General features: G+C 39.4%; 1 protein-coding gene across 1 annotated transcript in view; it reads left to right on the top strand.

Annotated features, from left to right (window-relative positions):
* LOC122680786 (ovochymase-1-like) overlaps positions 1–24,030 on the top strand; it is a 94,907-nt gene that overhangs the window by 14,328 nt on the left and 56,549 nt on the right. The window contains exons 8-12 of the mRNA XM_043882472.1: positions 3,802–3,876; positions 5,147–5,327; positions 13,679–13,751; positions 14,394–14,589; positions 22,669–22,823. Coding sequence (XP_043738407.1) covers positions 3,802–3,876; positions 5,147–5,327; positions 13,679–13,751; positions 14,394–14,589; positions 22,669–22,823 — 680 coding nt within the window. The remainder of the gene's footprint in view (positions 1–3,801; positions 3,877–5,146; positions 5,328–13,678; positions 13,752–14,393; positions 14,590–22,668; positions 22,824–24,030) is intronic.

Genomic DNA, 24,030 nt, shown 5'->3' with positions numbered 1-24,030 from the left:
TCAGTACTCAGTCATGTTTGACTCTTTGCCACCCCATGGACTGCAGCATGCCAGGCTTCCCTGTCCATCACCAAATCCTGGAGCTTACTCAAATTCATGTCCATTGAGTCAGTGATACCATCCAACCATCTCAAACTCTGTTTTCCTCTTCTCCTCCTGCCTTCAATCTTTCCCAGCATCAGGGTCTTTTCAAAGGAGTCAGTCTTTACATCAGGTAGCCAAAGTATTGGAGTTTCACTTTCAGCATCAGTCCTTCCAATGAATATTCAGGCTGATTTCCTTTAGGATTGACTGGTTGGATCTCCTTGCAGTCCAAGAGACTCTCAAGAGTCTTCTCCAACACAACAGTTCAAAAGCATCAATTCTTCAGCACTCAGCTTTCTTTATAGTCCAAATCTCACATCCATACAGGACTACTGGGAACACCATAGCTTTGACTAGATGGACCTTTATCGGCAAAATAATGTCTGTTTTTTAATATGCTGTCTAGGCTGGTCATAGTTCTTCTTCCAAGGAGCAAGCGTCGTTTAATTTCATGGCTGCAGTCACCGTCTGCAGTGATTTTGGAACCTCCCAAAATAAAGTTTCTCACTGTTTCCCCATCTATTTGCCATGAAGTGGTGGGACCGGATGCCATGATCTTTTTTTCAATGTTGAGTTTTAAGCCAACTTATTCACTCTGTTCTTTCACTTTCATTAAGAGGCTCTTTAGTTCCTCTTCATTTTCTGCCATAAGGGTGATGTCATCTGCATATCTGAGGTTATTGATATTTCTCCCAGCAATCTTGATTCCACCTTGTGCTTCATCCAGCCCAGAATTTTGCATGATGTACTCTGCATATAAGTTAAATAAGCAGGATGACAATATACAGCCTTGATGTACTCCTTTCCCAATTTGGAACCAGTCTGTTGTTCCATGTCCAGTTCTAACTGTTGCTTCTTGACCTGCATACAGATTTATCAGGAGGCAGGTAAGGTGGTCTGGTATTCCCATCTCTTTAAGACTTTTCCACAGTTTGTTGTGATCCACAAACTGAAAGGCTTTGGCATAGTCAGTAAAGCAGAAGTAGATGTTTTTCTGGAATTCTCCTGCTTTTTTGATGATCCAACAGATGTTAGTAATTTGATCTCTCATTCCTCTGCCTTTCTAAATCTACCTTGAACATCTGAATGTTCACGGTTCACATACTGTTGAAGTCTAGCTTGGAGAATTTTGAGCATTACTTTGCTAGTGTGTGATATGAGTGCAATTGTGTGGTAGTTTGAGCATTCTTTGGCATTGCCTTTCTGTTGGATTGGAATGAATACTGACCTTTTCCAGTCCTGTGGCCACTCCTGAGTTTTCCATATTTGCTGACATATTGAGTGCAGCACTTTTACAGCATCATCTTTCAGGATTTGAAATAGCTCAGCTGGAATTCCATCACCTGCATTAGCTTTGTGGTGATGCTTCCTTAGGCCCGCTTGACTTCGCATCCCAGAATGTCTGACTCTAGGTGAGTGATCACACCATCATGGCTATTTGGGTTATGAAGATCTTTTTTGTGTAGTTCTGCTGTGTTTTCTTGCCACCTCTTTTTAATATCTTCTGCTTCTGTTAGGTCCTTACCATTTTTGTGCTTTATTGTGCCCATCTTTGTGTGAAATGTTCCCTTGGTATCTCTAATTTTTTTGAAGAGATCTCTAATCTTTCCCACTCTATTGTTTTCCCTATATTTCTTTTCATTGATTGCTGAGGAAGACTTTCTTATCTCTCCTTGCTATTCTTTGGAACTTTGCATTCAAATGGGTGTATCTTTCCTTTTCCCCTTTGCCTTTAGCTTCTCTTTTTTCCTCAGCTATTTGTAAGGCCTTCTCAGACAACCATTTTGTCTTTTTGCATTTCTTTTTCTTGGAGATAGTCTTGGTCACTGCCTCCTGTATGATGTCATGAACCTCTGTCCATAGGTCTTCAGGCATTCTGTGTTATCAGATCTAATTCCCTGAATCTATTTCTCACTTCCACTGTATAATCATAAGGGATTTTATCTAGGTCATACCTGAATGGTCTGGTGATTTTCCCTACTTTCTTCAATTTAATCTGAATTTTTCAATAATGAGTTCATGAGCCACAGTCAGCTCCTGGTCTTGTTTCTGTTGACTGTGTAGAGCTCCTCCATCTTCATCTGCAAAGAATATAATCAATCTGATTTCAATATTGACCATCTGGTGAAGTCCATGTGTAGAGTCATCTCTTGTGTTGTTGGAAGAGGGTGTTTGCTATAACCAGTGCATTCTCTTGGCAAAACTCTGTCAGCCTTCGTCCTGCTTCATTCTGTACTCCAAGGCCAAACTTGCTGTTATTCCACATATCTCTTGACTCCCTACTTTTGCATTCCAGTCCTCTATGATGAAAAGGACATATTTTTGGGTGTTAGTTCCAGAAAGTCTTGTAGATTTTCATAGAACCATTCAACTTCACCTTCTTCAGCATTACTAGTTGGGGCATAGACTTGGATTACTGTGATTTGAATGGTTTTCCTTGGAAATGAACAGAGATTATTCTGTCATTTTTGATATTGCACCCAAGAACTGCATTTCGGACTCTTTTGTTGACTATGAGGGCTACTCCATTTCTTCTAAGGGATTCTTGCCCACAGTAGTAGATATAATGGTCATCTTAGTTAAATTCACCCATTCCAGTCCATTTTAGTTCACAGATTCCTAAAATGTCTATGTTTACTCTTGCTATCTCCTGTTTGACCACTTCCAATTTACCTTGATTCATGGACCTAACATTTCCAGGTTCCTATGTAATATTGTTCTTTACAGCTTTGGATTTTACTTCCATCACCAGTCACGTAGGATGTCTAGTTAATATTTATTGATTATTTACCCTATACCACTTATGGACTAATCACTTCACATACAGTATTTCTTTATTCCTCAGTACAAATCTAAAAGGTTTGTATACTGTTCTGCTTTTCACAGATGAGGGAATAGAGGCTTAGAGGAGTTCAGTAACTTTCCCAAAGATGCATAGCTGGCAAGGGGCAGAGCCAACATTCAAACCTTAGCAGTAACATAGAAGGTGGCAATCGAGGTTAGGGGTAAACTCACTTGCAAGAAGAGTGTGAGCAAGTCATTGTAAGAATTTATTCTGACATTTCTTGATTAGTTATGTTGTAGGGGAGGAGGTAATTGAAGAAAATTTCCAGCATGATTTTCAGGATACTAGCTTGAGTGGCTGGATTGATGGTAGAATCATTAAATGATACAGGGAAGCATTGCAAGACCATCTTGACTGTTAAAATCAATGGATTCTATTTGAGATACCCGGATTTTTATGAGATTGTGGGAGATCAAGATGGACATATCCAGCAGTCCTAGAATTTGTAGTTCTAGATCTAGTCTAGATCTCGAATTCAGGAAGGAAGGAGATTTAGATTGAAGAGAGATATTTGGAACTCATATATATATAAACAAATACAAATAAAGCTATGTACAGTACTTTCATGGAATATTTTTCAGACTGAAGAATAGATCCTGAAAAAAAGACTGAGATTGGGAAGAGATGACCATAGATATATGTATTTTTTTAAAAAAGAGTAGTATCATGAGGCCAAAGAAGGAGATAATGCTTAGAAGAGTCAGATACAACAGGAATATTAAAAGGTATACAACCAAATCACATATATGGAATCTGGCATTTAGCATTTGAAAGATCAACTTAAGAGTGGTTTTATGATTGACCAGCATAAGCAAGTGACTCAGCTAGTTTAGGCTACTGTAAATACTTTCAATTATTTTTTTTCTCTACAGAGTCTTTAAACAAAATTGGATCAACATCATTTCCCCAAACCAATCCTGTATCTTCTGCAAAAGTTATTCCATATGGTGAGTTGATAGCCATGTGATTATTATCCATTTAATCTTCTTTCTTCTTTAACTAGGTGTCTCTTTTCAAAAGCCTCATCTCACATTGATGATACTTTGCAGTGAGGAAGAATGGGTTTTATATTTAGGCTCATGAAAGTTTTAGAATTCTGTTTGACTTTTTGCATGGACTCCCTAAAAGGAGGGAAGAAGAATTAAGCTTTATGATAGGAAGAAAGAGGTACAGAGAGCAATCTTTTGTCCTTATCTATTAATATGCAAATTTCATATTTAAAATATCTTTCCAGATCCTGTAATATGATTTTGCATGTAAGGGCAAAGGGAGAAAGCAGAGTTTTTTGGTTTTGTTTCTTAACACACTTTTGATTTTTAATTTCATTATAACTTAAGTGTTATGTTAAATATTATGATCTTTCATTGCTCTGTATGCATGTATTATACATATTACAGTTGATGATTTGTAATAGAAAATTGCACAGGGATCTGTAAAGAAGGAAGAATGTCTGTCTCTTGAAGGGGAGTCAGAGAAGGCTTCATGGGGAAGACAGTATTTGATCTGAGTCACAGCAGTATTCTAGACAAGAGAACGGCATTCGGATGTCTAAGAAAATTTGGAGTGTCTGGGGATTGGTAAATGGTTTCATACAATGAGAAAGAGACATAAAATAAGAACATATAATAAAGAACCGCATACCCTTTGCTCACAAATAGAATTTTCCTGCTAGAATGTAAGTTCCATGAGGGCCAGGATTTTTGTCTGTTCTATTCACTGATACATCACCAATGTCTAGAGCAGTGCCTGATAACACCAAGTACTAATTAAGTATTTGTTGAATGAATGAATAAATACAATTCTGTAGTTATTATTGTTCAGTTACTAAGTCATGTCTGACTCTTTGCAACCCCACGGACTGTAGCCCGCCAGGCTCCTCTCTCCATGGGGTTTTCCATGGAATACTGGAATGGGTTTCCATTTCCTTCTCCAGGGGATCTTCCTGCATTGGCAGGTGGATTCTTTACCACTGAGCCACTCAGGAAGCCCATAATTCTGTAGGCCAGTACCTATAAAACCTGACTGGTTAGCAGAGTCACCTAGGCAAGCTTTTAAAATCAGATTCTTCAGAGATGGGTCTTAGGAATCTGCATCTTCTTGAAACTCATCTGGTGTTTGGGTATTGCTACTGTTGACTGTGGCAAGACATTTTGGGGAGGAGTGTGTTCTTAATTGTTTCAGTTGAACGGGTCATTAGTTTGATCTCTTTTGCTGTAGGTGTCTGTGGCATCCCTCCGTTTAATCACCAGTGGCTTTCTAGAAGAATTGCAGGAGGAATAGAAGCCTGCCCCCACTGTTGGCCATGGCAGGTGGGTTTGAGGTTTCTCGGCAATCACCAATGTGGAGGTGCCATCATCAATTCGATTTGGATTCTGACTGCAGCGCATTGTGTGCAATCGTGAGTGAGGCTGATGATATTTTATTCATGTATTTATGTACCATGTTGTTTGCTGAAGCTGAAACTCCAATTCTTTGGCCACCTGATATGAAGAACCAACTCACTGGGAAAGACCTTGATGCTGGGAAAGACTGAAGGCAAATGGAGAATAGGGCAGCAGGGAATGAGATGGTTAGGTAGCATCACCAACTCAATAGACATGAATTTGAGCAAACTCTGGGAGATAGTGAAGGACAGAGGAGCCTGACTTGGTAACTGAACAACAACAATAATCATGTTGTTTATTGTTTTAGTCACTAAGTCGTGTCTGACACTTTTACAACCTCATGGACTATAGCCTGCCAGGTTCCTCTGTCCAAGGGATTTCCCAGACAAAAATACTAGAGTGGGTTGCCATTTCCTTCTCCAGGGGATCTTCAAGGCCCAGGGATCAAACCTGCATTAGCAGGAGGCTTTTTTACCACTGAGTCACCAGGGAAGCCTTTTTTATATCATACCTAGGACATAAATATAATTGTGTAACTCCTAAAACCATGCAGACTGATTCTAAAGCATGAATCTTCCTTTCAGTGTTTCTGACCCATGTCCATCTAGCCTCTCTTTAAACAAGGTCAGTGAAGAAAAGCAAATCAAATCTTGAAATTGTTCATCCCATTTACAGGGATGTCTGATTATTATGTTGAGCCCAAGTCTGCTTCTCTATAGCAATAATTTATTAATCTAAATTTACTGCAGTTTCAGAAAACAAGAACTCAATCTCTTTCTACTTGCATGTAATCATCCTTCCTAGACTCGAAAATCCCTCTCACATTGCCCTTAATCTTTAAGCTGAATGCTAACTGTTCTAGTATTTGTAACTCCACAGCCTTCGTCATGCAGTGCACTATACCCTGGATTGATTTAGGATCATTTCTCTTAAAGTGGGATCACGACACTGGAGAACACGGTAGGATAATTCACCACCTTGATCACTGAACTTGCAATATTTTTAAATTGTAAACTATGCCATGATGTGAAAAGATATACAAAATATACACATGTAGTCTAAAGAATGGTCCTACTATTTAGTGTAAGAAGGATTTTTACACTATCAACCCCTCTCAGTGCCCCTCCCAGAGAGGTAAACATTATGTTAAATTTTGCATTTACAATTCCTTTGCTTTTTGAGGGGTGGTTTTAACATCTATGAATTCCTAAAACTAGTATATTGTCTTGTTTTTCCTGTATTAATGTAAAAGAATTACAGTTTATATTCCTCTGTGATTTGCTTTTATCTTTAAATTATATCATATGGATTATCATGTGGATATGTGTAACTATAATTAATTCATTTTCAATCCAGACTAATTAATCACTTGTAGACAGATTCTGGACTCTGTATATATATATATTTTCCATTTGTTTTTATTAGTTGGAGACTAGTTACTTTACAATATTGTAGTGGTTTTTGCCATACATTGACATGAATCAGCCATGGATTTACATGTGTTCCCCATCCCAATCCCCCCCCCCCACCTCCCTCTCCATCCCATCCCTCTGGGCCTTCCCAGTGCACCAGCCCTGAGCACTTGTCTCATGCATCCAACCTGGGCTGGTGATCTGTTTCACCCTTGATAGTATACTTATTTCAATGCTGTTCTCTCAGAACATCCCACCCTCGCCTTCTCCCACAGAGTCTAAAAGTCTGTTCTGTATATCTGTGTCTCTTTTTCTGTTTTGCATATAGGGTTATTGTTACCATCTTTTTAAATTCCATATGTATGCGTTAGTATACTGTATTGGTCTTTATCTTTCTGGCTTACTTCACTCTGTATAATGGGCTCCAGTTTCATCCATCTCATTAGAACTGATTCAAATGAATTCTCTGAGTAATATTCCATAGTGTATATGTACCACAGCTTTCTTATCCATTTGTCTGCTGATGGGCATCTAGGTTGCTTCCATGTCCTGGCTATTATAAACAGTGCTGCGATGAACATTGGGGTACACGTGTCTCTTTCAGATCTGGTTTCCTTGGTGTGTATGCCCAGGAGTGGGATTGCTGGGTCATATGGCAGGTCTATTTCCAGTTGTTTAAGAAATCTCCACACTGTTCTCCATAGTGGCTGTACTAGTTTGCATTCCCACCAACAGTGTAAAAGGATTCCCTTTTCTCCATACCCTCTCCAGCATTTATTGCTTGTAGACTTTTGGATAGCAGCCATCCTGACTGGCGTGTAATGGTACCTCATTGTGGTTTTGATTTGCATTTCTCTGATAATGAGTGATGTTGAGTATCTTTTCATGTGTTTGTGAGCCATCTGTATGTCTTCTTTGGAGAAATGTCTGTTTAGATCTTTGGCCCATTTTTTTATTGGGTCATGTATTTTTCTGGACCTGAGCTGCAGGAGTTGCTTGTATATTTTTGAGATTAATCCTTTGTCTGTTTCTTCATTTGCTATTATTTTCTCCCATTCTGAGGGCTGTCTTTTCACCTTGCTTATAGTTTCCTTTGTTGTGCAAAAGCTTTTAAGTTTCATTAGGTCCCATTTGTTTATTTTTGCTTTTATTTCCAATATTCTGGGAGGTGGGTCATAGAGGATCTTGCTGTGATTTATGTTGGAGAGTGTTTTGCCTATGTCCTCCTCTAGGAGTTTTATAGTTTCTGGTCTTACATTTAGATCTTTAATCCATTTTGAGTTTATTTTTGTGTATGGTGTTAGAAAGTGTTCTAGTTTCATTCTTTTACAAGTGGTTGACCAGTTTTCCCAGCACCACTTGTTAAAGAGGTTGTCTTTTTTCCATTGTATATTCTTGCCTCCTTTGTTGAAGATAAGGTGCCCGTACATATTGCAACAAAAAGAATAAAATACTTAGGAGTATATCTACCTAAAGAAACAAAAGACCTATACATAGAAAACTATAAAACACTGATGAAAGAAATCAAAGAGGACACAAATACATGGAGAAATATACCGTGTTCATGGATTAGAAGAATCAATATTGTGATAATGAGTATACTACCCAAAGCAATCTATAGATTCAGTGCAATCCCTATCAAGCTACCAACAGTATTCTTCACAGAACTAGAACAAATAATTTCACAATTTGTATGGAAATACAAAAAACCTTGAAGAGCCAAAGCAATCTTGAGAAAGAAGAACGGAACTGGAGGAATCAACCTGCCTAACTTCAGGCTCTACTACAAAGCCACAGTCATCAAGACAGTATAGTACTGGCACAAAGACAGAAATATAGATCAATGGAACAAAATGGACTCTGTATATTTATATATACCCCAGGATTAACAACAAGATCCTACTGTATAGCACAGAGAACTGTATTCTCTGTTTTATATATATATATATATATATATATATATATATATATATATATATATATATCAGTATCCTATGATAAATCATAGTGGAAAGCAATATTTTTTAAAATACATGTATATGTATAACTGAATCACCTTGCTGTACATCAGAAATAAACACAACACTGTAAATCAACTACACTCCTAAATAAATATATACTCTCCAAATGATTCCAGTGTACAGTCAAAGTCCAGAACCACGCCCTGTCCGTGAGTCCATCTGGACCCTTTCTTGCTTGTCCCCAGTGAACCCACCCCTTTTCTCAAACATGCTGTGCTTGTTCCTGTCTCAAGGTCTGTGTAGTTGTTCGCTCTGCCATTTGAAACACCAAGTTACATTTAGTTGTCCTGTCTCCTTGGGCTCCTCTTGGCTCTGAGTCTCACAGATCTTGTTTTTAATGGTCTTGATGGTATTTAGGAGTACTCATCTGGTATTTTGTAGAAGGTACCTCAGTTATATTTTTTCTCATGGTTTTTCTGGGACTCCACAGGAAATGCACAGAGGTGACATGTCCTTTTCATCACATCATATAAAGGGTACATGCTACCAGCATGATTTCTCACTGATGATGTTAACCTGGTATTTGCCAGGTGTCACACTGTAAAGTGACATCTTCCTCCCATTGTTACCTGTTCTTTGCAAGCAAGTGGTTAAGGGTGGCCCACACTCAAGCAGTTGGGCATTAAGCTCTATCATCTTGAGTGCAGAGTTTTCTGCATAAATTAAAGTTATTCTGTATGGGAGATTTGCCTTTTCTCTTCCTTCTATTGGGGCTTCCCTAGTGGCTCAGTTGGTAAAGAATCCGCCTGCAATGCAGGAGACCCCAGTTCGATTCCTTGGTTGGGAGGATCTGCTAGAAAAGGGATAGGCTACCCACTCCAGTATTCTTGGGCTTCCCTGGTGGCTCAGCTGGTAAAGAATCTACCTGCAATGTGGGAGACCTGGGTTCGACCCCTGGGTTGGGAAGATCCCCCTTAGAGAAGGGAAAGGCTACCCGCTCCAGTATTCTGGCCTGGAGAATCCATGGAATGTATATTTAATGGGGTTGCAAAGAGTTGGACATGAGCAATTTTCACTTTCCTTTTACTTATTAAATTGTCTATTAAACCAGTATGGGCTTAAGGACATTTACTTTTTGTAAATACTACATATTTATTTTGTTGCTCGAATTGCTCCAGCTTTGATCCCTGTGAGTTCTTTCTGGGTGAGTGTTCCAGTTTTGACCACCACGAGTTCTTGTCTTTTTGACATGCTGCCATCCTTTTGGGACAAAGATGCTCCAAGTTCATCTTATGTGTCCCCTCTCGGTCTTAGAAGCAGCCATTTCTCCCATAAGCCACATGAGAAGTTAAGATCTGGGTGCTGAGCATCCCAGCTGCTACTAGGTTGTTGTTATTGCTTATAGCACCTCTTAGCTCACAGAGCTAGAAAGTGTAAGTAGGCATACTAACTCACTTACATAAACCTATTTTTCTGTCTGTACCTATATTAAGGTAAACATGAAATCGTACAGATATTTCCAACTCAACCACATGGTTCATTCTAGCACCCCCCAGCCCTTGGAGAAATTCAATTTATAAGAATTCTATCAAAGTGCATTTTTATGTACCATGGAAAAGCCTCAATCACAGCTGACTAATTAATGAAAATTAATGTATTGGAGAAGCCAGCTATTAATACTGATGCCAGAGGCACAGAAGAAGCTTTGTCAGACTCCCTTGTCAAATAGTTTATTCTTGAATTTATGTCATAAAGTATGATTCTTGGCAGCAAGATATAGACCAGACCAAACCATTCTTTACAAGATGAAATATTCAACTTGAGGAGTCAATTGAGATTAATAAACACAGTCAGCTATAAATGTTTGTGAACCATTTAAGTTAACCACAAAAAGATTTGTATGTAATTTTAGTGACCCTTCTTGTTTTCTTTGTAAAATTTTGCTTAAGTAGTAGTATTGCCTGTTTTTAAAAAGGCAGTTCAAATAAAGTTATCAAGTAAAATCTAAGCTACCCTCTCCATTTCTCTAATCCATTCTTCCTCTCTAGAAGTAATCAATATTAAGAATGTTTTAATTATATGATTTTACCTTAATGTTTATACATATATATTTTATGTAGTATTTTATAATTTTTCCACAAAACATTGTGCCTTATACTTATATTGATGTGGAAAATGTTACCTCATTTTTTCTTTAGCTTTTATAGTTGTCTAATTTACTTGACCAGAGAAATATCTTTTTTGAAGTTGGGACTGTGTATATCTTTACCCCAGAAGCATTTGGGATGCTAGTGTAAAGAATTAGTATGTTCACTCATACCTTGCCTTTGGGAATCCTTCAGCTGATTCCTTCAAGAACTTGCTTCTCCTTGTCTCATCCTCATCAATCTTATGGATATCCAGGGCTCCAGCCTCCATTGAAGGGGAGTACCCAAATCCATTGGGAAGGCAAGTTTACTGCATGGGATGAGCCAGCTGGGGAAATGTACAAAATCTGGGAGCTGAGATAGACATCATTTTTGCTGAAGGTCACCATGTGCCAGGCTGGCTGACATTGCTACAAAAGATGATAAGGACAGCTGACAGCAACATTGTGCTACATCCCGTATGCTACCATCTCTAGCACTGGTTACCCTTAGTATTAGCCCTAGCAAATGCCAGAATTGTCTGGAAGGTTTCTGACTTAAAGTCTGATGTGGAGCCAGAGAATCTGTGTTTCTAACAAGTTGCTGGGTACTGTTCTATTTTTAGGGAAAACCTGGCATGTTCTCCTTTTGTTGACTCCACATTCTTCTTCATGCTCATGTGGGGTTTTAGGTTCTAATGTATAGCACAGGAAACTCTTCTCAATGTTATGTGGCAGCTTGGATAGGAGGGGAGTTTGGAGGAGAATGACTGGATGCATGTATGTCTGAGTCACTTTGCTGTCCACCTGAAATTCTCACAACACTGTTTATCTACTATACTCCAGTATAAAATAAACAGTTTAAAAAATAAACTTAATTTAGGGGAATAAACTCACTTTGCAGTTGTACATTGGAATCTGTCTCAAACCTAAATCAGTGGGTTTTTTCCAGTTTCAGCCACCTTCTTTATTTTCTTAGAAGCTGCCTTTTAATATTATTTAATATTAATAATATTAAATTTATTTAATTATTATTTAATAATATTAAATTAATTTAATAAATATTTGGGCTTCCCAGGTGGTGCTAGTGTTAAAGAACCCACCTACCAATGCAGGAGATGTAAGAGACATGAGATGTGTGGGTTCCATCCTTGGGTCGGGAAGATCCCCTGGAGGAGGGCATAGATAACCACTCCAGTATTCTTGCCTGGAGAATCCCATGGACAGAAGAGCCTGGCAGGCTACAGTCCATGGAATCACAAGAGTCGGACATCAACATCACTGAAGCGACTTAGCACACCTGCACACATTTATTTCTTTATCCATTTATTTTTGGTTGTGCTGGATCTTCTTTGCTGTGTGGGCTTTCCTCTAGATATGGCAAGCAGGAGTTACTTTTCATTGCAGTATGCGGACTTCTCATTGCAGAGGCTTCTCTTGTTGCTGAGCTCAGGCTCTAGGGCTCTCAGGCTTCAGCAGCTGTGCTCCCAGGCTCTAGAGCACAACCTCAATAGTTGTGGCAGATGGATTCAGTTGCTCCACAGCATGTGAGGTCTTCTTGGACTACAGATGGAAACCGAGTCCCACGTACCAGCAGGTGGATCATTTACTACTGAGCCACCAGAGAAGCCTTTTCTAGGGTTAACCAGTTCTTGTTTTTCTCCTTGCAGCGTCCTTCCAAAACTTAGATAAGAGCAGTTGGTTTCTATCCAAGGGAGAGACAGGGGTATGATTCTAGGGCAGCAGCCTTGGTAAGAGCTTTAAGAAATAAGTTTCTTTACTGCCAAATACTGATTTAGAGAGTGACTTTGAAAATAAAGTTGATCCTTCCATTAGAGTGCATGACAGATAATAACAATGATAATGGCTACCATTATGGAGTCATTACTATCTCCCGTATACTTGCCAAGCACTTTACTTGAGTCAGCTCCCTTAATAAGGGCACGCAGAAACACATCAGTGAGTCAGACTCATCATGCAAGGAACTGAAATGAGCATCGTTATGATTAGAGAGAAGATGCCTACCCGTATTAAGAAACTTTTTTGACTAAGTGTATTGAAAAAATACTTTCCTTAACTTTACTTTTACTGAAGAAACAGTATTGAAAAACGAAGAATCAGTGACAATATATTTGTGGCAATTGAGGGACTCTTTCCTTGGATATTTTTTCAGCTGTTAATGGATGTAGATTCAAATTTTTAAACTTTTTTTGAAATATATTAAATGTGTGCAAAACATTAGTGCAGTTAGAGGAATTTATACAAAGCAAACAACCATGTAACTAGCACCCAGACCAAGAAAGGAAATGGTTCCAATACCTTGGGGTCCCCCTTATGCCCTCTCCCTTTAAAAGTAGTCAGTGCCCTAATCTCTGATATCAGATGTGAATTTTACCTATTTAGGAATTGATAAATTAGCCTTAGCTTCATAAATTCTGGTTATTTTATAAAAGATGATAATTTAAAAGATATATTCCTATAATATAGTATTTGAATATTTTTAACAGTAAAGCATAGATCTCATTAGAAATGTAATTTTCTTCATGTATTCCTAATGTCACTATGAAATTAAAATAAGCTCTAGGTTTCTTTTTTCCTTCTCAACTTAAAAATAAGCTGGTGATATTTGATAAATGCTCCAAAAACATTTTATGGACAAAAGAAGGGGGCAAGATAGACAATTAGGAGCTTGTCCTCAGATAGATCAGAAAGCATGGTGCAGCTTCCCTGGTTACACAAAGATGCCAGACAAGGTAATGGGTGGCCCCTGGCTGGACTGAACAGTGGATGTTGGTAGGGCCAGATAGGATTAGACCAAATGGTGAAAAATGTGTTTTCATATCAAACTTTGGTTGTTCTTCCTCCAGGAAAAATAATCCACTCTTCTGGACCGTTCTTGCTGGAGACCATGACAGAACCTTGAAGGAATCAACTGAGCAGGTGAGAAATGTTTTTAAAGGTCACTCCGCCTATTCTCTAAATTGTCACATGCCAGGGAATACATTTGGACTTCCCTTGTGGCTCAGCTAGTTAGGAATCCGCCTGCAATGCAGGAGACCTGGGTTCGATCCCTGGATTGGGAAGATCCTCTGGAGATGAGAAAGGGTACCCACTCCAGTATTCTGGCCTGGAGAATTCCATGGACTGTATAGTCCACGGGGTTACAAAGAGTCAGACATGACTGAGCGACTTTCATTTTCAAGGAGTACATTTATCTAAAACATGAGATCAGTTGTTAATCTCCTAATGCCCTCTTATACTTATCATTTATACCAACATTTAAAGATACAACTTGAGATCACATTTAATCTGAGAATTAGGCTGAGTCAAAAAGTACAAACTGAGGTCCATGTACACAGGTCCACAGAGTCTAATTTTCCCAGGACCACCATTGCTCAGAAAGTGCTTCATGGATTCCTGCAAATTATTAACAGAGATTTCCCTTTTAAATTTAGTACAAAGTCACCTTCATTGGATGACATGTGGAAGTGCAGAGATTTAGGATTATTTTGGACCAGTATACAAGGAAGTTGTTTGAATCATTGACTCTGCCTAGTAATTTCTTGCTTGCTCATGATGCAGGTGAGAAGGGCGAAACACATCGTGATGCACGAAGACTTTGACACACGGAGCTATGACTCTGACATCGCCCTGATACAACTGAGCTCTGCCCTAGAATTCAACTCAGTGGTGAGGCCAGTATGTCTTCCCCACAGCTTGGAGCCTCTGTTTTCTTCTGAGATTTGTGTTGTGACTGGCTGGGGAAGTGTTAGTAAAGGTAAACCTTTTCCTTTTGCTTAAACATCACTACTGATTGCTGGCTTTGAGAGTATGTCATGGAAACGATATCAACCAGTACCTGCTTTAGCCCTTCTTCCTTCTGAAAGATAGGAACCATGGTTTATTTAACTGTAATAGTTCATCAGATTAGAGAATGAACTATTTTATAATTTTTCCATCAGGATGGCTTAATCATAGGTAGGCTAGATCTGTGAAAGGCCAGATAGAGTATCTTATCCCTTGTAGGCCATATGGTCTCTGTCACAGCTATTCAAATCTGCTGTTGTACCACAAAGCAGCCTTCGACAATATGTTACAGGATGGATGTGGCTTTGTTCCAATGGAATTTCTCCATGAAATTGAAATTTTATGCAATAATCTTGTCACAAAATGTTATTCTTTTTTTTGTATTATCTTTTCAACCATTTACAAATGTACAAACCATAATTAATTCATGGATTGTAATAAATAGCCTCAGAGTTGGTGTTGGGAGCTGGTAGTAGGGGCCGACATGGAATTGGCCTGCTGACTGCAATCTGAGGAGGCCAGGGCTAGACTCTAGAGTTCTTAAAGCCATAGTGAAATGCCAAAAGACCTGAGTGAGTTGATATTGTTGTCCTGCTTCTTTTCACTGTATAAAATTATTTTCTCTTATATTTTGCTTCTGTCTATATGTCATTTAAACTCTGTAAGCTTGCAGATGCAGAAGACAAGCTTATGGTTACCAAAGGGGTAAGGGGAAGAGAGGGATAAATTAGGAGTTTGGGATTAACATGTACATACTACTATATATAAAATAGATAAACAACAATGTCCTACTGTATAGCATAGGGAACTATATTCAATATCTTATAATAATCTGTAATGGAAAATAATCTGAAAAAGTATATGTGCGTGTGTGTGTGTGTGTGTGTGTGTGTGTATGTAAAACTGAATCACTTTGCTATATAGCAGAATGTTGGACCTTTAATGGACCGGGACCTGGTGGTCCGGAGTCGATGATAAGAAAGTGAGAGAGAGAAAGAGGCTGATAGCGCTTGTTGGTCCTTTAATGGACCAGAACTTGGTGGTCCGGAGAGTAAGAGAGAGAAAGAGGCTGATATCCCCTAGTTTCCTCGGAAAGCCAATAGAGTCCTGTTCTTCGGGCTCACGCTGCTGCACGTAGGCACCAGGCGCCCTCTCAAGTGGGTGAAGGCACAGTGCACCTTCTCGAGAGGGTCTTAGAAGCCCGGGCAAGAAAGTGAGCTCAGCGGGCCTCCACGCTTCAAGGAATTAGCCAGAAATAGAGAGAGAGAGAAAGACAGAAAGAAGGAACAGAAAGAAAGAAAGAAAGACATGGGGACCAAAGCTCTGATGGAGCAAAGGTATTTTAATCAACATGGCGTGGGCATATATATTGTCTTACAAGGTGGTTATTCTCAGCAAAGACAAAGATTAAAATTCCAGACTTACAAAACATAAGATGATCCCTATCAAAGAGACAGTTGCAAACAATCACCTATTACCATTTGGCTCATAATAAGGAAGAGGGTACTTATCACTGTAATGAGAAATGCCTGGATTCCTCAGCCCTGGGAAAGGCGTGCCTCTCCTCTTAATTCCTGAATATTCAGGAATCAATAAGGGCCAGAGGGTTCCTGACAGATCGAAAACAGCACACAGGATGCCTCTTGTTAAATGCTTCCTGACAGTAGAAACTAACACAACTCTGTAAATTAAACATTGTTGCTATTGTTCAGTTGCAAAGTTATTTCTGACTCTTTGCAACCACATGGAATGCAGCACACCAGGCTCCTCTGTCCTCCACTGTCTCTTGGACTTTGCTCAAATTCATATCCTTTGAGTCAGCAATGCTCTCTAACCATCTCATCTTCTGCATCCCCCTTCTCCTTTTGCCTTCAATCTTTCCCAGCATCAGGGTCTTTTCCAACGAGTCAGCTCTTTGTATCAGGTGGCCAAAGTATTGGAGCTTAAGCTTCAGCATCGGTCCTTCCAAAGAATATTCAAGGTTGATTTCCTTTAGGATTGACTAGTTTGATCTCTTTGCAGTCCAAGGGACTCTCAAGAGTCTTCTCCAGCATCACAGTTTGAAAGCATCAGTTCTTCACTGTTCAGCCTTCTTTATGGTCCAATTCTCATATCCATACATGACTACTGGAAAAACCATAGCTTTGACTAGATGGAACTTTGTCAGCAAAGTGATGTCTCCACTTTTTATTATGCTGTCTAGGTTTGTTATAACTTTTCTTCCAAGGAATAAGTGTCTTTTAATTTCATGGCTACAGTCACTGTCTGCGGTGACTTTGGAGCCCAAGAAAATAAAATCTGCCACTGTTTCTGTTATAGCCACGCTTTCCGGGAAATAGACTCACTCAGAAGGACAATGCAGATAGTGGAGTGCAGTTTATTACACCGGCGGGCCCAAGGCAGAGTCTCCTCTTAGCCAAGGACCCCGTCCAGCATTTGTGAAAATCTTTTATACCCCATGCGTACGTGTCTAAACCCACCACCTACCCCATGTGTACGTGTCTAAACCCACCACCTACCCCATGTGTACGTGTCTAAACAGTCAATAGTCAATAAGCCCACAGTTACATTCCAACCAGTTAATAATCGATAAGCCTGTGATTACATCCTGATAGATACGAAAAAAGTTTATGACCTGTCCGGAGACAGCGGTGATTACGGTATGCTTCCTCTTAGGCAATGAGTAGCCTGGATGTGATCTTCAAGATTCCCCTGTCTGGAGGGGGTCTTATCCTTCCATTGTCATCCCCACAGGCACTAAGCAGAGAGCTCAGAGTCCGCTGGAGAGGCAGCCGAGCACGGCCAGCACGGACAGGCCTGAGATGGAGTCCAGGCCCTATGAATTCCTTCTTCATTTCCAGTTTTTCCCCATCTACTTGCCATGAAGTGATGGGACTGGATGCCATGACCTTAGTTTTTTTTTTGAATGTTGAGTTTTAAGCCAGCTTTTTCACTTTTCTCTTTCACCCTCATCAAGAGGCTTTTTAGTTCCTTATCACTTTCTGCCATTAAAGTGGTGTCATCTTCATATCAGAGATTGTTGATATTTCTCCCAGCAGTCTTAATTTCAGCTTGTGATTCAGCCAGCCTGGCATTTCCCATGATGTACCCTGCATAGAAGTTAAATAAGCAAGGTTTCAATATATGGTCTTATCATAATCCTTAACCCAATTTCAAACCAGTCAGTTGTTCCATGTGTGGTTCTATTGCTTCTTGTCCTGCATACAGGTTTCTCAGGTGATAGGTAAGGTGGTTTGGTATTCCCATCTTTTTAAGATATACACAGATTACTTGTTTTTCTGGAATTCCCTTGCTTTCTTCATGATCCAACAAATGTTGGCAATTTGACCTCTGGTTCCTCTGCCTCTTTGAAACCCAGCTTGTGCACCTGGAAGTTCTCAGTTCACATGCTGCTGAAGCCTAGCTAGAAGGATCTTGAGCATAACCTTGCTAGCATGTGAAATGAGTGCAACTGTACAAATGTTTGAACATTCTTTGGCATTGCCCTTCATTGGAATTGGAATAAAAACTGACATTTTCCAGTCTTGTGGCCACTGCTGAGTTTTCCAAATTTGCTGACATATTAAGTACAACACTTTAACAGCATCATCTTTTAGGATTTGAAATAGCTTAACTGGAATTCTGTCACCTCCACTAGTTTTTTGTTTCTGTTTTTGTTTTTTTTTTGGTAGAAAGGCTTCCTAAGGCCCACTTGACGTCACACCCCGGTATGTCCATCTGTGGTGAGTATGTAGTGAGTGACCACACCATCATGGTTATCTGGGTCATTAAGACCTTTTTTTGTATAGTTCTTCTATGTATTCTTGCACATCTTCTTAATCTTTTCTGCTTCTGTTGGGTCCTTACTGTTTCTGACCTTTATTATGCCCATCCTTGCATAAAGTGTTCCCTCAATATCTCCAATTTTCTTGAAGAAATCTCTAATCTTTCCCATTATGTTGTTTTCCTCTACTTCTTTGCATTGTTCATTTAAGAAGGCCTTTTTATCTCTCATTGCTATTCTCTAGAACTCTGCTTTCAGTTCGGTATATATTTTTCCCTTTTTCCCTTGCCCTTCACTTATCTTCTTTCCTTAACTATTTGTAAAGCCTCCTGAGACAACCACTTTGCCTTTTTGTATTTATGTTTTGAGGGGATGGTTTTGGTCGCTGCCTCCTGTACAATGCTATGAACCTCCATCCATAATTCTTTATGCACTCTGTCTACCAGATCTAATCCCTTGAATCTATTTATCCCCTCCACAGTATAATCAGAAGAGATTTGATTTAGGTCATACCTGAATGGCCTAGTGCTTTTCCCTACTTTTTTCAGTTGGAGCCTGAATTTTGCAATAAGGAGCTGATGATCTGAGCCACAGTCAGCTCCAAGTCTTGTTTTTGCTGACTGTATACAGCTTCTCTATCTTCAGCTGCAAAGAATATAATCAATCTGATTTCAGTATTGACCATCTGGTGATATCCATGTGTAGAGTTGTCTCTTGGGTTGTTGGAAAAGGGTGTTTCTCTGACTAGCATGTTCTCTTGACAAAATTTTGTTAGCCTTTGTCCTTTTTCATTTTGTACTCCAAGGTCAAACTTGCCTGTTATTCCAGGTATCTCTTGTCTTCCTACTTCTGCATTCTAATCCCCTATGATGGAAAGGACTTGTTGTTGTTGTTGTTGTTAGTTCTAGAAGGTCTTGTAGGTCTTCACAGAACTTCATAGGTCACCTTCAGTTTCTTCAGCATCAGTGGTTGGGCATAGTCTTAGATTACTGTGATGTTGAATGGTTTGGCTTTGGAAATTAACCAAGATCATTCTACCATTGGGGGATTGTACCCAAACACTACATTTGTGATGCTTCTGTGGATTGTGAAGGCTACTTCATTTCTTCTAAGGGATTCTTGTCCACACTAGTAGATATAATGGTCATCCGAGTTAAATTTTCCCATTCCCTTCCATTTTACTTCACTAATTCCTAGGATATTAATGTTCAATCTTGCCATCTCTTGCTAGACCACATTCAATATACCTTGATTCATGGACCTAACATTTCAGATTCCTGCACAATATTCTTTACAGCCTTGGACTTCGCTTTCACCACTAGACACATCCACAACTGAGAGTTGTTTCCGCTTTAGCCCAGGCACTCCATTCTTTCTGAGCTAATAGTAACTGCTCTCGCCTCTTCCCCAGTAGCATACTGGACACCTTCCAACCTGGGGGGCTTATCTTCCAGTGTCATATCTTTTTGCCTTTTCCTACCGTCCATGGGGCTCCCTAGGCAAGAGTAGTGGAGTGCGTTGCCATTTGTGCAAGCCACTTCGCCACAACAAGGCTGTGATTCATGAAAGGGAAGTTAAATATACTTCAAACAAAACAGTGGCCAAGTCTGTGAGCTTGAAGGAGAGGGGAATTAATCTTTGACCCTGTACAGCCTTCATCTTCTCAGTTTACTGGGGTACCTGCAGCCAAACTGCATTTTTCTAAAATCTTTACAACTGCCATATGAGGAGATTTTATCCTCCTGTTTTGCAAATGACGGGGTTATGGCCCTGAAGGTTAAGTCATTTGCTAAGATTCCATGGCTAATAAATATCAAAAGAGGATTTAAATCAGTGTGGCTCAGCTGATAAACCTTGAATGGCTTTTTGTTACATTTAGAAACAATTTCCATCCCAAACTGAATGTTAAGAATGTTGCCGAAATATTTACTTTTGGGTAATAATAACAATAAGTTTTCAATGAGAAAAAAAAAAAAAAGAATAAATCTGACCTCCTAGCCCAGCACTGAAGAATCTGCATGGGACCTCCCCGAACCTCTCCAGCATCCCTTCCTCCTTTGTCCCGTTGTTGGCTGACCTTCAGGCACTGTGTCTTCTTTCTCTCTCAAGCTTTGTAATTTGTTTCCTTGGCCTCAGAGCACTCCTATTTCAGTCTCCTCACAGCCTCTTCTCATCACTCCATCCTCAACTCAAATCTTCTCAGACTGTTTTCTTGCAGCAGGACTGTCATTCACTCTCTTCACTGCCTTCACTCTTCTTCACTTTATCATCTCCTTGCACATAAAGGGACTTGACATTGTTTTACAGACTCGTTTTCTATATCTCACCCCTTAGTGCTGGAGCCTTTTGGAGGCAGGTCTCTGCCTAATTTACTGCTCTTTCCCCAGGGGTCAATATCTACCTAGCTTAGAGGAAACAGTAAATTTTTATGAATGGGCTGGCTTCAATGCCCTTGAGTAAATGTGCCTGTTCTTTAATACCTTCAACCTTCACCAACTCTGTGACCAACAGGTGATAGAGGTAGTTAAAGTTTACAAAAGGTGAATTCAGCCTTTCAGTCTCAGAGAGATAACAAGTTCTCCATTTTGAGACATGATAATAAACAGCACTTTCAGGGATGTTAAAATGTTAAAATCCTGTTAAAATCCTCTGAAAAGAGGATTTTAAATACATTAAATTATTTTTGTATTAGGTTTTTGCATTAAAAAAGTAAGATATAGAGTCAGACCCAGGCTAGTTCTTAGTTCTATCCCATAGTTGCTGAAAGATCAAACCTTCAGAGTTCTGGCTTTTTCAGGCATGAAATCAGTGTCACAGCCCACCTCACAATGTTGTGAGTATTAATAGCTTGGAGTAAAAAGCATAAATATCATACATCTTGTGTTAGTTGTTCAGTCATGTCCAACTCTGCAACCCCATGGACTATATAGCCCGCCAGGCTCCTCTGTCCATGCTGGCCATGAAATTCTCCAGGTAGTAATACTGGAGTAGGTAGCCATTCCCTTCTCCAGGGGATTTTCCAGACCCAGGGATTGAAATTAGGTCTCCTGCCTTGCAGGCAAATTCTTTACCATCTAGACTACTAAATATAAATTAATTTTAATATAATTTTTAATTAATTTTAATATAATTTAAAAAAATGTTTATTGGAGTATAGTTGCCTTGCAATGTTTTTTTAGTTTCTGCTGTACTGGAAAGTGAATCAGCTATATGTATACATATTTGTTGTTATTTAGTCACTAAGTTGTGTCCTACTCTTTATGACCCCATGAACTGTAGCCCTCCAGAGTACTCTGTCCATGAGATTTCCCAGGCAAGAATACTGGAGTGGGTTGCCAGCAGGAGGATTTTTTTACTGCTGAGCCACTAGGGAAGCCCCATATGTATTTTTTTTTTTTTTTTTGGATTTTTAAAAAATTGTTTCCAGAAAGTTACAAAACTATCAAATACTAAACTTGGCTTTTTTTTAAATGAGTCATAAATCTAAAGTGATAGAATAAGTCATGTAGAACACATGTTAACATGGGCCTGCCTGAGGGTCAGGCCAGGGAAGAAATTCTTTAGTATTCATCATCAAAGTCATCTTAAATTGGAGTTGGAATTAGGCCCCAGTGATAATAAAGGAATAAGAGAAACATGATTTTGGTTTATATTAGGAAACCCTATAAATGTATTATTGTTATATAGTTATATTTACATAAAATATTTACAGTTGACCTTTGAACAATGTGGAGGTTAATTCAAGTATCATTTATGGTCAGCCTTCCCTATCTGCAATCCTGCATCCATGGGTCCATCCAACCACAAGCGATGTAGTACTGCTGTGTCTGCTATTGAAAACATATCCAAGTGGACCTGTGCAGTTCAAACCGGTGTTGCTCAAGGGTCAACTGTACATGTATAAACATATAGTCATATATATTTATAATATGAATTATCTAACACGTCATATATTACTGAATTTCTCTTTTTGAATTCTTACATGTAGCAATCTTTGAAACACTAAGAGTTAAATCAGAATTAAACTAGAAAAAAAGTGTTTTTGGTCTTGTTCTCTTGCCAATGGATTTTCTTCCCCAAGATGCCATATCTGGAAATAAAGATATTCTGCACAAGACACTGTGTTTGGATTCAGAATTCTGCATTGACTTAGGCAAAACCAAATGATGGTGTAGAGAAAGCTTGAACTTAAATATATTTCTTTAACATCCCCTGTTGTTTACCTCACAATCAAGCTGTTTCTCAGTCTATTTTTTTTTTTTTTAGAAGGTGGTCTAGCAAGTCGCTTACAGCAGATTCAAGTGCCTGTGTTAGAAAGAGAGGTCTGCGAACGCACTTACTATTCAGCCCATCTGGGAGGAATCTCAGAGAAGATGATCTGTGCTGGCTTTGCAGCATCTGGAGGGAAAGATGTGGGCCAGGTGAGAGGATCCTGATTTTGCCAAGGAAGACAGGAAGTTGTTATCTGCTGGAGATTCTCCATAGACGAGAAGAATCCACTCTCAAAGCCATAGACAAGCATGCCCGCAGCATCACACCACACCCCTATTCAAAAGCCAGACTGAAGCAGGCATCAGTCAGAGGGCAAGTGGGTACGCAGAGGAGCCCATGAGAAGGTAGGAGAGAGCCGCACCACTCAACTGACCTGCTGGTGAGATGTGTTCAGGTATTGCTTAGGGCTTTGGTAAAAGGGCAATGAGCAAATAAAGATTCTCAGTTAATCCATCCCACTTGGGATATAAGAATTTTATTGTTTCAAATTATTACTAAATCCCTGTGTACTCACACAATTTTCTACCACAGAATAAAATAAAACAATCATGAAGAAAATGAGAACCTTTGAAAAAATGGTTTTCATATGCAATGGAAAACAAGTCACAAAGCAGTAGTTGAATTTCAGTGATACCACAGAGGTACAAAGCTACACAGATGGACTTATAGGGTCAGTTGGGCAAGCATGCTGTTGGCGAGTTCAGCATTAAGTAAGAAAAAGACAGGATGTGTGCAAGAGGATTGCAAAATACCAGCTTTAATATCCATGTAGCCAACTGAGAAATGTGACTTAGGTATGCAACCGAAAAGCATTTCCAACAGGAAGTAACCCTACCTTTAGTTCCTAGGCTGGATTTGAGGGAGGCTGCCTGAAGGAAGGCAGACACATATCTCCAGATTGATATTTCCTTTCATGCTGGGCTAGAGAGGGAAGAAAGAATGAGTCTTGAATCATTGTAGCTGTTTGATGGTACACCCCCGCCCCCACCATCAGGAAACATGAACCAGTGGGTATCACCTCTAAAGAGAAAAAACTGGGCTGTAATCTGGGTAGAAGTCTTTCCATGTAAAAACATGAGGACAAAAGGAAGGAGGTCCCCTCTTAACTTTGAATATAAATTTATTGTAGCTAAGCCTTTTATGATGTCAAGTTCTATACAAATCTGTTTTATGTTGTACATTGTCCTAATTTGCATTCTCCAGGATCCAACCCTAAGAGGAGGATTCCATGGCAGTGGTCTGCTTAGAAGTGCAGGTATCAGTTGTAGGAATGTGAGGAGGTGGTACAGGGAAGGGGAGGCAGCCAGTCTGGGATGTGCAATTAAGCCAGCTACCAGAGTGGGGGGCTGAACTGAA

The sequence above is a fragment of the Cervus elaphus genome, chromosome 22 (assembly GCF_910594005.1).
Source record: "Cervus elaphus chromosome 22, mCerEla1.1, whole genome shotgun sequence".
NCBI lineage: Eukaryota > Metazoa > Chordata > Mammalia > Artiodactyla > Cervidae > Cervus > Cervus elaphus.
This window is presented reverse-complemented; position numbering and strand designations above follow the sequence as displayed.